At 43.4% G+C, this 17,370-nt stretch overlaps 1 protein-coding gene across 8 annotated transcripts in view; it reads right to left on the reverse strand.

Annotated features, from left to right (window-relative positions):
- The window catches only part of CUX1 (cut like homeobox 1), a 264,573-nt gene that overhangs the window by 14,997 nt on the left and 232,206 nt on the right, over positions 1–17,370 (reverse strand). For 6 of the 8 annotated variants that reach the window (XM_088066159.1, XM_088066160.1, XM_088066158.1 and 3 more), the window contains one exon: positions 4,301–15,819. The exons of 1 other annotated variant lie outside the window; for it this stretch is intronic. In XM_088066159.1, the coding sequence (XP_087922285.1) occupies positions 15,117–15,819 (703 nt within the window). In that variant the 3' untranslated portion in view covers positions 4,301–15,116. Of the gene's footprint in view, positions 1–4,300; positions 15,820–17,370 lie in introns of those variants that run through there. One more of the 8 variants, XR_001331653.2, reaches the window with a different exon arrangement.

The raw sequence follows: 17,370 nt of genomic DNA on the forward strand, positions 1-17,370 counted from the left end.
CTCTTTCACCTTTCCCCATGTTGGGCCACTGTAGTTCATGACTGGACAGTTACATCCAAGTTGAAATCATTGTTCTTCCCCATGAAGAAAAAAGTGCCAAGTCCTGGCATCGCTCTCCAGGAGCCTTTCCAAGCCAACAAAGTCTTACCTCCGGCTCTGCCTGATGCCAGAGCTCCCAAGGTTTACACAAACTCGGGCCCAATTTCAGGCTCTTGAAACACTTGGCATTTAGCTTTTAAGGAAGTCTGGAAAAGGCTGTTATTGCCCAAAGTCCTGCTCCCCTTCCAGGAGAATCAACGGGAGATGACTCGACCTTGACCCTGCGCTTTGTAGCTGGAGGGATGAGGTGCACACGGTGCAAACGCTGCAGATCCAACCCTGGATGCACAAGATGATTTTTTTCATGCCTTCTTTTTTTGGTCTGTGAAGATGCTAAGGCAGAAAGATCTGAGCCAAAACCCTTCCCACAACAGGAAGGCCTGTCAAAGGCCTTTCACCATCGTACAGCTCGATTGTTCCAGCTCTGTCTTGACCTTTTCATGGTGAGGGACAACATTTCTGGCCCAGAGTGCGTGGGGGTCACTCCGTCCGCCTCAGCAAAGCCTTTTCCTTGGGGCCACCACTGCTGGGAGCTGTCAGTAGGCTGAGAAACAGGACAAGGAGGCAGGGAATGATTGAATATTTCTTTCTACAAGTCACCAGAGCCCTGCCTGTGGGCTCTGAGGTGTGAATCTGCTCAGAAGCAAAGGCAGAAGAGCAGGCTGTAGTGCAAAAGCCCAGCTGAGCCATCTGCTGAGGTGCATCTCACCTCCCATGAGGCAATGAAAAATCAGAGTCATTCGAAGGGACTGTACTGTTCCAAAAATGTCCCCAGAGTAAAGAAAGATGGTGAAGATCAAGTGCTCCAGAGATCTCACCAATATAACAGAAACAAAAAAGAACTGGGCTTTTGAGACATTTTAAAGCAACTTTTGTAGAAATCTCCAGGGAGGGAGGAGAGGTCAGTCAGCTCCAAGAGCTCCTGAGTAGCCAGAATTCCTGGATTATTAGTCTGGGAATTACCTCAGCCTGCAATGCTGCTCCTGAGCTGTCCTGGTCTATCTGTACCTGCCATGATCAGACCTTCTGCAGGGCTTCTGAAAGGGCAGGAAAAGCAAGGAGAGGAGGAAAAGAAAGGAATGATGACATCTCTAAAAGCCACCTGTAAGTTCTAGCACAGTCTCCCCGGTCTCCAGGCACAGATATCAGGCCTGGAAAGGCTCCAGGAGTGCAGAGATGAGGTTTCTCTGCAGATACAGAGCTGTAAGAGAAGACATCAAGAACATGAGTGAGGTCCTTCAGGGATGATACAGAGGATGAGCAGCTCCAGACAGCAAGGGATGGCTCTGGCACCAGAGAAGGCAGCAAGAACAACCCTGCTCAGTTCTACTTTCATGTGCTGCCAAAGAGACAAGAGAAAATAGGGACAAATAGAGAGCAGATCATGTCCAACACCCTGAGAGCAACATTTGATACTCATCTGCCCAAGTGAAAAGGAAGCACAAGGAAAAGCCCCAGTTGCCATGCCCATTCCAACATCAGCATCCTTCTCTGAGTTCCTGCTGCCCTTTCCTCAGGGCCAGCTTGGAAAATGGACTTGGGGAAGAGAGAAGGAGCCACCAAACTGCAGCATGACAGGACAAGGGGTGATGGTTTTCAACTAGAAGAGGGCTGATCCAGGTGAGCTCTAAGGAAGAAGTTTTTTTTTTTGTGGGGAGGGTGGGCAGGCCCTGGCACAGGGTGCCCAGAGCAGCTGTGGCTGCCCCTGGATCCCTGGGAGTGTCCAAAGCCAGGCTGGACAGGGCTTGGAGCAAGCTGGGACAGTGGGAAAGTGTCCTTTAAATGTCCCTTCCAATGCAAACCATTCCATGATTCTCTGGGGCATCCCTCCCACCTCTGGGTTTCTCTTCTAGTTGCTGCCAGAAGAGGTGCAGGCGAGATTTCTTCTCCCTCCCCTGTTTTTCTCCCTCTATTTTCACATTTTGAGGGCCTGCTGCGAAGGGAAGGTTTGAAGGATTTCTCCTTCCCCTTTTTCCTGGCCCAGCCACTCCAAAATAAACAGCCCCCAGCAATGAAACCCAGTACTGCTTAATAAATTCACCCTGTAAGGGGAGAGATTTCATACAAGAAGGGATTATTTCCAAGGGTACTAAGATAATTACATGGGTAACTTGGAAGAGTTCAAGAAAACAGTTTGAATTTTCTTATCAGTTTCCCATAGCTTGGAGCAAAAAGAAAATAAAATGCTCTGCTGTAATCAAATCATGTTTTCTGAAGCCCTCTGTTGGCAAGTACACAACTCCTTCACCACTTCCATTAACACACAAATACTGGGGAGAAAATGACAGCATTTCCAAGTGGAAAGAAGTGGGGCTCCAAATGCACCATGTCAGCCACTCACAGCTTCCTACCTGGTGGGAACATGGTGAAAAAATATCCCTTTTCCCACTGAAAGTCAAGCTGGCTCTCACTGGTGGTGGTGCAGGAGCCCAGCCAGGACCTTGGTGTGAAGGATGCCACAAATGAGGACTTTTCCCATCAATCCAGCAAATCCCTGTAACATTCCCTAGGCAAACCTCTCCCATCCAGCCCCAGTAGCAGCTCTGTCCCAGCAGGAACTCAGTGATGTCCCAGTTCAAACCAGTAAAAAAACCCCACATTTCTTCCAAAAAGAGAGAATTTTGACATCCTTTTGAAGGGCTGTCCCTATAAAGCTACGGTGGAAGATCCAGCTGTGTCCATGGAAGACCATAAATACCTGCTCCTGACCTCTCAGATGCTTCCTTGTGGTTTAGTTTGCCTTCCTAACTTCCCAAAATTAACTTTTTGAGATTTAGGCTTGAGAGAACAGTCTGGCTCTATCCCAAGATACAAAATTCTGAGCTGCTCTGAACCTCCTCCAGGTCAGGGCTTTCTCAAGTTTAACACAGCCTTTGCTTACGACCACGTGCGGCATTTTAGGAGTTTCATGCTGATACCACCTGAAGAAAAGTGCAGGTTACAAATACACAAATTAACCTACCTGAGGCATAGCATTTTAAAAGTCTAGCTGTTCAGCATCAAGTTTAAAAAAAAATTAGGCTCAAATTATACACAATAATACCATTTATAGCAATCAACAGTTGGGCTAGTTATTAAAGAGAAGGGGGAAAAAATAGTGTTAAACCATGAAGCTTTCCATCCTGTGGAACAACCTGTCACAGACACTTCAAAACCAGAAAATGAACATTTGTCATGAGATGAAGGCATTCAGTAGCATTTTTAATACATTTTGAGGAGAATTCCCCCACACCTGCAGAACTAAAGATGGCAAAGACACACACTGGACACCAACATGGAGCTGGACAAAGTGCCACCCTCACGGGAGTGGGAAATCCCAGCCCAACTCTGCTCTCCAGGACAGAACCACAGCAAATATCCATCCTGGCCCTCCAAAACTCCTATTCCACAGGAATCTCCTAGGAGGGGGCACATGACAGCCTGGCAGGAGAAATGTGTCAGGATGTACCACAGGAGATGGTGGAGCCCCCCAAAATAACCTTTTCAATTCACAAAAAACCAGACACGAGCACACCAGGGAAAACAGAGCCCCCAGGTAAGGAGAGACACACACACATCCTCTACCTGACACCCAGAGCATCCAAAAAAATTATTTCTTCCACTGCTTTTAAAAACATAATGCCACTGATGGGTTACAGCATCTGTTCCTTACCAAACTCCTCACTCTGTAAATACTATTTATAGGAATATCCCATAAGGCACTAAATGAGGAATTTATTTCCCTGTAAAGGATCTGTAAAAATTAACAGTGAGCCAAATATCTGAGAAAAATTCTTTGACATTTTCATTTCTGAATCTAAAGCATTTCTGACCTCAGGTAAATGACTTATTTTTTCTTTTTAATTAGCTGATATGTTGCTGTGGTGCTCAAAACAATCTCCCTTGGCAGTCTCAGACCCCAAATACATATTTTCTGTCCGTGAAGCTGGGTGCCCACCTCACACTGACTGCGGCAGGAATGGCCACACTTGGATTTCACTGAACATTCTGGACATCAATATTTAAGGTACTGGAAACACACACACACACACTCCCCATAGGAACTGATACACAAAAAGTAAATTTTCCTCCCTTGGCCAAACACAAATCCCACCAAACCATCCCTGTGATCTCTCTGGGCATCACCAAAACCAGAAGCACAATGTAAATGTTTGCTGCTTGGACTCAGGTCTCACCTCAATAAAAGACAGCCCACGCGGAATTGTGTTTGTATAAAAGATATTTACTTCAATTATCACACCTAGGGTGCTAGTGAATAATAATAATAATACATCGTGTGAGTTTCATACAGTGATATTGCTTCTCCATATCATATAGGGACCGTTGTACAGTGCTGAGAACAAACATTTTATGGCTAAACCAAACAAAGACAGAAACAATGCCGTCTGCTGACGAGGGAGCGCTGCCCTGCACTGCCAGCCAGATAAACTCTTACTTTTTATGTTTAAACAAATACCAAGAAATAAAATGTTACAAAAGATGAGTCACAGCAACACAATGTGGGCTTCTCAAAGCTACTTGTACAAAAAAAATGACACTTTTTTTTTGTGGTTTTTTTTTCGTTTTGTTTTGTTTTTTTTTTTTTTGGTCAATTGGGTCTTTGTGAGGATCTTTTTTTTTTTTTTCTTTTTTCTTTTTTAAAATCTGTGATTGTGAATATAACAAACAAGCTCTAAAAACATCTAAGACTTAGTGCGTTACAGAAAAAATATAAAATACTGCTAAAAATGTAAGACACCACAATACACTGGGGTAAAAACTGAGCTTATTATTTAAAAAAAAAAAACCAAAAATAATTAAAAAAAAAAAAGTTCTCAGGAAAAAGTACACCACTTTCTGTTCGAGTTCATCTTGTGCTGTGTTAGTAGTCGGGGCATTTCCAAGGTCTGCCCATTCTCATGGCAAGTAGTTATTGCACAAATGCAAAGAGTTAATTTTTTAATTAAAAAAAAAATAAAAATAAAAATGAAGAGGGACATGAGGGGAACAATTAAAAAAAAAAAAAAAGAAAAAAGAAAAAAAAAGAACACCCCCCCCCTCCCCAGCCTCCATCTGCTTTGGGATCGATGTCCAAATTCGTACGTGTGACATTCTCACAGCATTTCCAGCAAGGAATGGGAGAAAATGCTTTTCACCACAGAAATGCATAGAGTATTCCGAGAGGAACAACCTTTTGTTTGGCAGAGCTGGTCCAACACTTACACTAGGGCATTTTTAACTCTGATTTGCAGCTTCTTTTTGGACTACACCAGAAGGAAAACAAACCTGACATTGGAAATTTGCCGGATGGTTGGGTATTTTTTTTTTTTTGTTTTTTGTTTGTTTTTTAGTTTTTTCTAGTGGGACACCCTCGAAAGGCAAAGTGCAAATTTGCTTCCCAAGCCACAGGAGCGATGCTGTGCCCTGCAGCTGCCTCAGCACCTTCTCCTGTGCCCACGCCAGGTGGGACCTGGCACCGGCCCTGGCTCGGCCACGCGTTCCCACCCGGATCTGGAGCTTTTCTGCTGCTCCCCAGGGAAAATCCTGTGTGAACACATCTCGACCCAGCAGCAAAACTCAACCACCCCTCTGTGCCACAGATAATGCACAATGTGGATTTTCCAGAGCTCACACCAGGAATTGTTGCTGCTGCACTTTTTTTCCTCTCTGTTTTTTGTTTGTTTTTTTTTTTTTTTTCTCCCTTGACCAACTTTTGAATGGGAAGGAAATCAGCTCTGAATTCAGAAAGTCAAACATATGCCAACAAAGATGAACATCACAGGAAACCAGTCTCTCATTTTAAATGAACACTCGTGAGTTAATTGCTATGTGCTCTGACCAGGGGCTCTGCGTCTTTAGCAAATTCTCAGTAGAGGCTCTAGGAGGCTCAGGGTATTTTCTCTCTCTGTATATCTTAAGTCTCTTCTCTCACAACTGAGGCTTCTTATTCTCAGTCCTAAATTATTTTAAAAACTATTTAAATAATATTTATTAGGCATTTAGATAAAATACTTTTTTCTTTTTTTCCTTAAAAAAAACAAAATGATTGCTCTAGAAAACACAACAGGGGCACAACGATATGGATACTACAAGCCAACACCACCTGCTCTATCTTTAGGATATCCCAAGCTTTCTCCAACATCCATTTTGGGGACAGCAACCTGGTCTAGTGGGAGATGTCCCTGCCCATGGCAGGGGGTTGGAACAGGATGAGCTTTAAGTTCCCTTCCAGCCCAAACCAATGATATGTAAATACTCCTGTTGTGTTTATCTCCAACAAAAAAAAAAAACCAACCCAAAACAGACCTCGACAAAAACAGAAACTGTTAAAAATTAATCTCATAAACAGAAATATTAGATTGATGTCCTAATCACAAACCAGCTCTGTGTATTTCACCTTCTGATGCTGCAGAGAGAGCGAGCTCAGGCAGGGGATGGGAGAAGGGGAGAGCCTGTTCTGCACAAAACCAAATCCACACTGGAATGACTCGACAGTGCCTGGAGAGAGCCAGCAGGGCCCTGGCCATGGGGACAGCAGGTGTGGCTGATGGCACAGAGGGACATGGAACTGCCACGTGGACGCTCACAGAGCTCCGAGCATCAACTGCTGGGTGATGGCTGAGTCCTGGCCCAGGAACCAACCCACAGGAACGTAGGATTTTCTTTTTCCTCCCACCCAGGAATGTGAATTCTCCTGAAGCAGAGCTCACCCTCGTTGGCTGTGGGATGGGAACCCCCCAGACCCAGAGTTTCTATTGCACAAAGACTCCTCACACGGTGCTGGATGTGCTCGGGAGCCAAGCACGTGCCAGTGCTGGGACACTGGGATGCTCCATCGGTGTTTGCTCCCCCCCTACCCCCAAAAAATGAAAAGTGGCTGGGAATGCTGCAAGCCAGATCACTGTGCTTTAGATTATTCTCCTCAAAGAGATTAGGAAATAAGGCACATAGCTTTCCAAGTAGTGAAAGAGTAAATTTCAGGAAGCAAAACCTAAAGGCTTAATGGGAAATGTGACAACATACAGGATTTTGATGATATGCCTACAGAGTGAAAATAAAATCATTTCAAGCTTGACTAAAATCTTTCTCCCACAAAGAAAAAGGAATGACCCATGAACTCCATCTCTCTAGAGAAGGTGAGAAGGAAATGGAAGCCCTGATTAAGGAAAAGGAAAAGTACAATACAGATATGACCTTGCTTATTCCCCACGCTCCTCCTTTCCAAACCAGATGCTCAAGTACTCCCTGTATCACCTGTACCAGCACCCAGAGGTAACCAGATACTTTGGAAACACTTTTAAAGCTAGTAATAACTTACCCACATATAAATAACACATCAAAACAGCACAAAGGGTCCAACACAAGCTAATAAAAGCCAGGGAAGTCTGATTGAAAGACTGATTGCAAAAATATTTTTCCTAGTTACTTGGAGACAAGATTGTACTTCAGAGCAAGTCAAGTGCCAGGTTTTATTTATTCTCTTGAAAGCACGGACACTCGCCTTCCAAGAGGAGCTGCCTAACAGAAAATTTCTACCTCATTCCTACAAATACTTGAATTTTCAGCTAAGGGAGAGCAAGGCTGAGCTGCTTGCTTTAATTCCATTCTTGGCTTGAATTTATTTCATCAGCTGGTTTTGAGATTGTTTTAAATACGTCTTTACCCTCCACTGTACATTGATAAAGGAGAGAGCACTTCATGTGTGCAAATATCTGGGATATGAACTTCCTGCAGGAAGCCAAACAGATGAGGTTTGACCCCTCCTTTCCAATTCCTTGGCTCTTGCACATCTCAGACCCTTGGGATCATTTTTATGTATTCTGAGCATGATCTTCCCTGTCCTCATTAGTTAAACCCATGCATCTCCAGCAGCCTGGTCTCTCCAGTGGCTAATCCCCTCTTTACAGCAGGGAATGGATCTGACAAGTGGGGAATGGCATCCTCTCCCCATTAAAATACATATTGGTTTTAAGCCCTCGCTCACCTACGTCCCAAATGATTTCACAAATTTGGCTGCACCATTAAAACCAAGCATACAAATGCTAAATACACAGAGGGGCTTTTCCATCCTGGAATGATGCACAGAGACACATTTAACAACTCCCAGAAATGCATATTAATTACCCACATAGACAGAAGAGAACACAAACTCCCATTCTTGCTGTCAAGAGAGAGGCTGTGCTGTTGTGACACTGCCAGGAATTACACAGGAATTGTGCAAAAATCAGGTGTGGCACCACAGCAGCAGGAAATTCCGGGCATGACTCTCCATTTCCAAAGAACTTTGGATGAAGATTGTACCATGTATTACAAATATCCCTGGAATTCAAACAGAAAGCCAAACACATGACATCACAGGGGTATTCACTTTGCTGCACTGGTCCTGCACTGTTTTGTTATGGTTAAGGATTCAGTTGCTCTCTGCACTCAGCTGGTTCAAAGTCCAAAGAAACTGAACTGATGTGATGAAACCAACCATTTTAATAATAGGAAATCTACAGAACCGTGGCTAAAATCTCCCAACACCAGTGTGAGTAAAGCAAGCTTGAAACTGGCAGAACTGTCCTTTATAGAAGAACTGGACAAGGAAAAAATACAATAATCTTATTAATTTTTTAAAAGGAGGCATTTTCTTTCAATGCACTTCAGTGCCAGAAGATGTTTGTGAATAGCAATGACAATCAAGGCCAGGAATCCCATCAGGGCTTTTTTTCCATTCACAGGAGTTGTAGAAATGTGGATTTCACAGAGAGCCAAGGATTTTGGGATGGATATGGATGCCCAGGTCTTGGGAGAAGCAGGTCCTGGATTGCACCAGAGGATGCTGGTGAGGGGCTCACTAATAAAAAGTTCAATGAATGACTTTCTTCCACTGGAAAATGACCTTATAACTAATAACTGCTATTAAATATGCCACAGTACCACTTGGCTGGGGGGAAATCATCCCTGAGGAGAGAGATGGCACCACTTACACACCTGTTTTTAAGGCTTTCTGAAAACTTAAGTGCACAGGCCTAACGCTAATCTTCTCCAAAAGGATAAATTTCAGGTTCAGAGCATAAAACCATTTTATCCTTGCATATTAATAAGGTAGGGTATAGTCCATGACCTGGTCATGTAGGACAAATCCATCCCTAGGCATGGTATAAAGAACTTTTCTTGCTATAAAGTCCATTATTAACTATACTTTATATATGGCATAGTCAATATATCCTATAAAAGAGATGAGGAGGAAAGAAGAAATTGGTGAAATTTGGTGAAATTGGTGAAATTGTATTTCTACATTTTAGTGCTCAAATATATGTGAAGGAGACAGGGACTGATACACCCCTTTTGAACTACAAAGGTTATATCAGAGAAGAAATTCAGATCTTGCACTTCCCCTGCCAGTGATTCTCCTTGTAATGTAAAATCAGATTTTAAACTGATGGGGCCAGGGGGAAAGGTCTTTCCTTTGTATAGAATTTTTAATTTCTCAGAAAAGTTGATTGTATATGCAACACAAAGAAAATGTTGATGTTCACAGAGCAGAAAGGGGAAGGCAGAACAACACAGGAATCAACCCAGTCCTGCTTTGCCAGTGTTTTATCCATTTGAGTTAAATTTCGGGATAAGAGGCTACAGCTGGTCACACCAGAGCCAAAACTGCCACACACTCATGGGAAAGCCTCGACTTGGTTTTAGGGAATGTTAAATCCACTCTCCACCTAAGAACCAACTTTCCTTCTTCTCCTCTTGTTTCTGAATCTCCAAAAGGAGCTTGGCCACACTCGGTGGCTGAAGACAGAGAACATCCACTGGGCAAAGAGGAAATCAGAGAGAATTTCAGAAACTCCTTTGTAGGAAGAGACACAAATGAAATAAAAATAGTGCCCTCCATGTGCAGGTTAAAAATGTCACCCCTCCACTTTCAGTCTACAATAAACTGCCAAGCCACTGATCTCTCACAACCCTGCTAAAGGCACAGGTTACTGCAGGATTTCAACTGAAATAAAACATTTTGGATCCAAGTGCAATGTGTCCATGCCCAATTACTTTTTTTTCTGTGTATTCTCATAATTTCTATATGGTCAAAATGTGATTTTTTTTTTTCCCTGTTTCTAACCTGCCCTGTTTTTGCCAGGAGCATTCTGATTCATAAAAGCTTTAAGAATACTGGAAATTATTAATTTTAAAATGGGAGATGACAGACTTCTGACGGCAGCTGTGCTTGTAAGGACTGCAGCCGCTGTTAGCATTTTCCACTATTTCATCACATTAATTTCTCACATTTCCCCCAATCCTATCTTATGTCAATTTATCAGCTTTGCAGTTTGAATTACCACCAGAATGATGCACTTACTATTTCTCCTATTAAAGGATTGAAAAATAGTGACTTTTAAGTAACTGGACTGGAAAATATTGCATAGAATTCTGGGATGTTCATGATCCCCCTGCTCTATACCAATCCCATATCAACAAGTTACATAAAAATAATGCAGAGATATTTTAGCTAATGAGAAAGGCACATACTTTTTTCTTTTTAGCTGTAATATTGTTCTTTCCTACTACAGCAAGGAGTTTATTACTAAAGGACTAATTCATGATATGGGCAGAGTGCACTGATATGGGTTCCTTTAAAGGGTGGCTCTATTTATAGGCATTTCACCAATGAATAAATAATTTATGGCATCAAAAGCACCTGTAATTAAATGCATTTCTGCCAATAAACATCTGCAATGCTGTTGTCTGAAATCTGTATCCTGAAAAATGGAAGTGTATTGACAATCCCACTGCATGACCCTTCTGCCACGGGATACTCTTTCCTGGCTTTTAGCAAACAAAGCACTGCACTTTTGTCCTTCCCTAATCATCCAGAGAGAAAAATCAACAATTTAACTGCAATATAAACATATTTCTATTAAAACAGCCCCAGCCCTTCATGCACAGTGTTGGTAAGAGCATGGAACTGGAAACAGAGAGAGAAAATAAAATGCTTTTAAAGAACCTCAGGAAAAACAGACTCTGGCATGATGGATTTCCTGAAAACTGCCTGTGCTTTTATCCATCAGGAAAAGAAACGACAGCAAGGAGGGCTCTGCTGCCCTGGGAGATAAGCCCCATGTCACACATTTCACACATTCAGCACCCAAGGGATGACAGCCACTGTGCTGCTCTTTGGCATTTCTTCTCCTTTAACTTTTTATCCTTTGAATTAAATAAAAAAAAAAAAAAAAGTTATTCCAAAGCACATTTTCCTCCCAAGGGTGAGTTCCAAATTAATCCCAACTATCACTCACACCCTGCAGTGTAAGTTCAGCCTCTAAACTGGGGGGGCCTTGGCCAGAAACACCAGCAGGTAACTCATGTCCAACCCGAGAACCTCAGCAGTAGTTCAATTAAAAACTAATCCATCTGACTTTCCACGGAACAGAAAAGCAGCTGTGACCTCGGCTAAAGCCCAGGACAAACCCCGGGAGCATCTCTGAGCTCCAGGTCTGAGGGTGCTCCTCGGCCCCTGCCCTCCAACCAGGGGGTGAGCAAGGAACCCAAAGGGACTCCGGGCAGGAGATCACCCCAACAGCATCTCAGCAGGCTAATCCACATTCAACACAGATCATTAAATATGAAACAGCAAAAGGAGCTAAGCCGTTAATAAAGTGCCAAAAATATAGGAAATACTGACAGCATTTTATTTGATTAATTTTATAATAGATCCCAATGACAACGCTTGGCAGGATGGAGTGACTTCTGACTTCTCAACGCTGTCTTTATCCAGCAAAATTACATGACTCAAATGGAATAATGGAGCTTAGAATTAACGGTTAGTGTTATGAAAGAAAGATTTCCTCTAGGGCAAGCTACAGATATGCTTTTTAAAAATCATTACAGCATTAAAAACTGGGCAGATGCTAAAGAATCCTAAAGAACTAGTGGGAACTAGTGAAAAGCAAACCAAAAATAAACAGGGGAAAAAAAAGAAGATATGTTTCAAGGCACTTACGTATTGCTTATTAAGAAGAGAGATTGACCTTAAGTGCTGCATTTGCGTGCAACCTGTGAATACAGTTCTGCTGTCGTACAATGCAGCCAGAGCTCTCAGTAAGCATCATGGAATGCAATCAGATAGACACAGGCACAACAACAGTTTGGGGAATATTAACTTAAAAAATAAAAAAATTAAAAAGAATCATCAAACAGAAAAAAACCCCTCACTATGGAGAAAGCTGAGAGTAACCACTTGACTGCATCCAGCACCTGGGTCTCAAATCAGCAGACAAGGACAGTAGGAACAGACTGGCAAGTGTATTGCCAGAATTAATTAAAAAACCCAACCTGAACCAAACAACAACGAAGAAAAAAATAAAAATAATTAAAGAACCTAAGAAAATATCTGCGTCTCCTGGGCAGAAGTTTTGCTCTTGGCTGGAGACGCAGCTCGTTGTGACTTGTACTAAGGTATGTGAACTCCTACCAGGACGTGTTTATCCATGGAGCTGTGCTTTGGAAGTCAGACCAGGACACTGGACAGGTACAGAGAGGTCACCCTTGGCTTCACCCCATTCCCACGGACTGGCCACGCTCCCGGTGGGAAGCCAGGACACCCTGGTGTCTGTCACTGCCACTCAGCCCTCAGCTCATCACACAAAGGGGCAGCTGCTCTCTCTCCGTTCCTCAGCTTCAGTTTGGCATCACGAGTCCCCAGTCACCCAAGGAGGAATCCTGAAACAGCTAGCAGTGAAAATCGGAAATAAATCCCTGCCTTTCAGCCTCCTAGAGCCTTCTTTCCTTAGTCATGAGAAGGATGGATTTTAGTGTACTGATTCTTAAATTTGTGAAAACTTGCGCTAAGTGCTGCTGTCGCATGTTAAGAGACTGTAAATGAAATACATAAGTTCTAAAACATCATGCAAGAAATGTGGTTTCACATCTTACAGTCAAAAATCCTACTAATGAATTAATACAAGCACACTGAGGTGTAATATTGGGAACATACCTTTAAAGTCGGAACTCCTCTCCCCCATCCCTCCCTCCCCCAAAATCAGAAAAGTAATATTAATTAAACTTAAGAAGTAATGAATGCACCATTAAAGTGTCATCAAAAAGATGCTGACCTAAGACAAAAGTTCAATGATACACAATACGGTCAAAAAAGTCTTCAATCAATAATATACAGTATGACAACTACATCTTGTAAATTATACCCAATACTGCCGGCAGTCTATCCCTCTAAAGAATATTTGCCCCCTTTCATCCCTTCCTAACAATCAGATAATAAAATACAGCACCTATAAATAAGCAAAAAAAAATTATATATATATATATTTATATATATATATATATTCCGAAATCATCTATTGTTAGTTTTAAAGATATGGCAATAAAGGAGTCTAAATTAGCAAACTTGTAGAAGCCATAACTGATAAAACAGCTTATTGAAAAAAGGTGGCAGTAATGCACTCTATGTGTGCACAAGTACGTAAGAAAATACACAGACGTATAAAATTGCACGCACACACCCACGCACACACATCCTTCCACACACCTCTATGCTCACGCATATACATATAGACAACAGGAGGAGTTAGAGACAAGTTAGAATTGGATTTGTACTTTGATCAGCCCTAACCTGTGCATAAAATAATGGGAAAAGGCTGTATTTCTGCAGGGCAGAACGGGCCCAACTGGGATTCGAGAGCACGAAGGTTTTGGTTTCGATCTTGGGCTGCTTCCACCCCGGTAAGAGCCCGTCTGGTCATTGCCATGTACTCTTTATCCACGCAAAAAAAGGAGCTTCCCACGACTAAATTGTATTTAAAATCAGTGCTCGTGGTGGGAAGAGAGTCAGTAAATGGCCACCAACAGCAGGAAAAGGGCTGGGTCTGCGGCAGCTCCAGTCCCTCTTAGTGGTGTGTGACAGCAATCGGACACATGAACTGCGTTCCCAAGGATTCCAGGTAAGCTGAATGTTCGGGATACGGGCTAGGCCCCCAAGGAGCAGGCTGAAATGTTACTGGCCAACGTTTTTGGAGCGATCTGTCTTTGCTGAAAGGAAATCCTGTACACTACGAACCAAGTGAAATGATCAAGTACATGCTGCTTCTAAGTTGTCTCCTAAACCTCCCAGATATGAGGTCTGATCAGCGTGCTCTGTGGTTAGAGGTTAAAAAGCAGATTATAAAATACCTAGATTCAGATTTTTTTTTTTTGTCCTGATTTGGCCTAAAATGGAGTGTATTAAACAAATTCTGGGCTGCAAAAGACCAGAATCAGTTAAAGCTATGAAACAATGTGCACTACGTGTCAATATTCTATTTCACTTACAAGAAAACACTAAGTCAGCTACCACAAATTAAGATATTTTCCTGATGTGACTTTTTTTTTTTGTTTTGTTAAAAAATATGTGGAGTAAATGTGTTTTTTTTTTTTTAATTCAAAGTTTCAAACAACAAGATTCTTTTCTTTTCTTGAAAATATGTAGGAATCCAAACTAGTGTGTTTAGAGTCGGTTGACTGTGCAATCTCTTAGTGGCAACTGAACAGCTACAAAAAACTTTCTTTTTTTTTCTTTTTCTTGAAAAATCTCCCCTTTTTTCCTGGTTTAAGAAGATAATAGTGTATTATCGCTCTGTAGCCATTAGATGGCAGATAAAAAGCCCCCTTTTAATATGTGGGTTTGATTTTTTTTCTTAAGATTTTTTTTTTTTTAGGTTTTTTTTTTTTTCCTGTTTTTCATTTTTTTAAAGCCCCACACCAAAGAGGAGGGCACAAGGCAAAGCTGTATGAGTTATTCCAGAAATTGTGGAAATCACTTAGGGCAATAATAAAAACACTTCAGGGTACAAAAAAGCTTGACTACACATTTCAGTTTTCTTCCTCGAAAACACAAACATAAATTGGGCTTAACGCTCCTTTTTTTTTTTTTTTTGATTTCTATATGCACCTTGGCCTATGGCGTTTTTGCCCTGTGGCCCGCAGGGCGGTTAAGTGCGAACACAATAAAACCAGTAGAGGTCCAGTTTGTCTTCCCAGCTCTCCCGAGTTGGGCCAGTTTAATCTCAAAACTCCCACTCCACGGCCTCTTCCCGACTCGCGGCCTTCTCCAAGCGGTGGATGATGTTGTTCAAGTTGGCCGCTTTCTTTTTCCTCAGGGAGCTGTCTCGCGTGTTCCTGGAGCTCGCCACCTCCGAGAAGCCGAACAAGCTCTGCAGAGAGTTGGCTTTCTGTGAGCCTGAGGCCGGCGTTGAGCTCGTACTTGGCACACTGGAGATTTTCTCTGAACTTTCTTTTGACTTGTAGGAGCTCTCCCCCGTAAGGACTGAGGTGGAGGCAGCTGAGGTAGAGGCATCCCCTTCCGTGGCAGAGTTTGGCAGTGTCTCCAGAGCGTCTCCCGGGCGCTGCGGTGCCGGCGGGGAGCTCTGGCGCGGCGCTCTGAGCCGGCCCTCGTCGTCGGTGTCCTCCAGGCTCTCGGGCTCCGCTCTCTCCGAAGGCCTGGCGCCTCGCAGTGCCTCTTCCCCCGCCTCGAAAGCCGGCTCGGCGGGCCCTCCCTGAGACTTGGCGGCCGCATTGCTGAACTCGTCCGCCTCCGGGCCGCTCGGCTTGCCGTCGGGAGGGCCCTCCGCGTCCACGCCGTCGCAGCTGTCCCCCTCGGAGCTGTGGGCCGCCCTGCTGCTTCTGGCTGAAGGGGAGTCACTCGACCCGGCCTGGCTCTGGCTCCCGGCTTGGATCTCCTCGATGAACAGCTCCCGGCGGATGCGGGACCTAGGAGACAGGGGAGAGGGATGTGAGTCTGCAGGGGCGGCAAGGAGACGCCCACCTCTGCTTAAAAGGCCCTTTCCATGCCACTAAAGATGCCCTTTTGTGGAATCATTAAGGCTGGAAAAGTCTTCTGAGACCATCAACTTCACTAAAGATGCCCCTCAGTGGAATCATTAAGGCTGGAAAAGACTTCCTTGACCATTGAGTCCAATTCCCAACCCGGTACCACCAAACCCTACCGCCAAGTGCTGCATTGACTCCTTGTTTGAATGCTTCCAGGGGTGGTGACTCCACCACTTCCCTGGTGAGAAGTTAGTATTTTTAACAAAAAATATGAATTCAGTTTTAGGAGATCCAGACTAAAGTGGAAACAATTCAGATTTCTCCTAGAAATGAGCCAGTTTGCCTAAACAAAAAATGAAACCAGGAAAAAGCTGGACAAGCCCCTCGGTGTTCTCCTGGACAGGGAGGAGCGATGAAGATGAAACCAAGCCCATTGTGCTGAAAGCGCTGTGAGAAAGCCCAGCCTGTGACAGGCTGCCAGTCTATGAGCCAGTCTGACTTTTGCCTCATTTTTTATTTAAAAAATCAATTTCACAACATGAACAGTGACAAGCCAAGCAGTGCCTTTCATAGGAATGACTGCACTCCATGTGGGGGTAGAATTGCCTGGTGTGCAAGGATACCCCAAACACACCATCTCTGCCATTTAACTCAGGCCTTCCTCCCTCTTCCTTCTCTGTTTAGGAGTTCCCAAAATCCTCACAAGTACAGAAAAGTTTATGGAAAAACCTTAGGGTTTGGAGTAACCCCTTCTCTATCCTGTTGCATCCATAAACACAATTTAAGTCCTAATTTATAACCAAGAGGGAGCCACAGTGATCCGGGGTCAGGGATGGGTCCACAGGCCTGGGGAGAGTTTATCAAGACTTACTATTTTTCAGAGTGAAGATAAAAAACTCTTGGTTTCAGCCACAGGGAGCTGCCAAGGGGCCTGCAAACCACACGTGAAACGCTGTCCCAGCACTGATGGCTGTAAGGATTTTCTATTTTTCCTTAACTGTGCTATGGAAGACAGCACACAATGGAAAAACATTCGGCTAAATGGAGAACACCACCTGAATACTGCTTTTGAAGCTAATGATCTTATTGACTTACTTGAAATGCAACAGAGTATTTCAGCAGTACTCGCTGACTCCACACTTTTGAAGGATTTAGGGGGTCTGTAATTTTCCCTAGGAGAATATTATTCACCTAACAGAAGCCCACAGGTGCTAACATTAATTTTCTATTACCATTAACTGCATGCATCCTGCAACATCGATTATCAGGCTCTATTTATGCCTAAAATCTCCCTTCATGGACATTGATCCAGAATCATGGTGCTTCTGTAACATTGCCCAGCTCAGGAGAGGAGGCTGGTAAGAGCTGTGTGCCTGTATGGCATTTAAAATAGCTCAGCTCCAGCAGGTACTGAACCTTGCTGAGAATCTGATCACAGCTCTACGAACATCAAACCCATGTCTGTGGAAATCCCTGGAATTCACACCCAAT

Source organism: Pseudopodoces humilis, chromosome 23, assembly GCF_049639895.1.
Source record: "Pseudopodoces humilis isolate 2021_Gansu_Grassland_sample_001 chromosome 23, ASM4963989v1, whole genome shotgun sequence".
NCBI classification, from domain to species: domain Eukaryota; kingdom Metazoa; phylum Chordata; class Aves; order Passeriformes; family Paridae; genus Pseudopodoces; species Pseudopodoces humilis.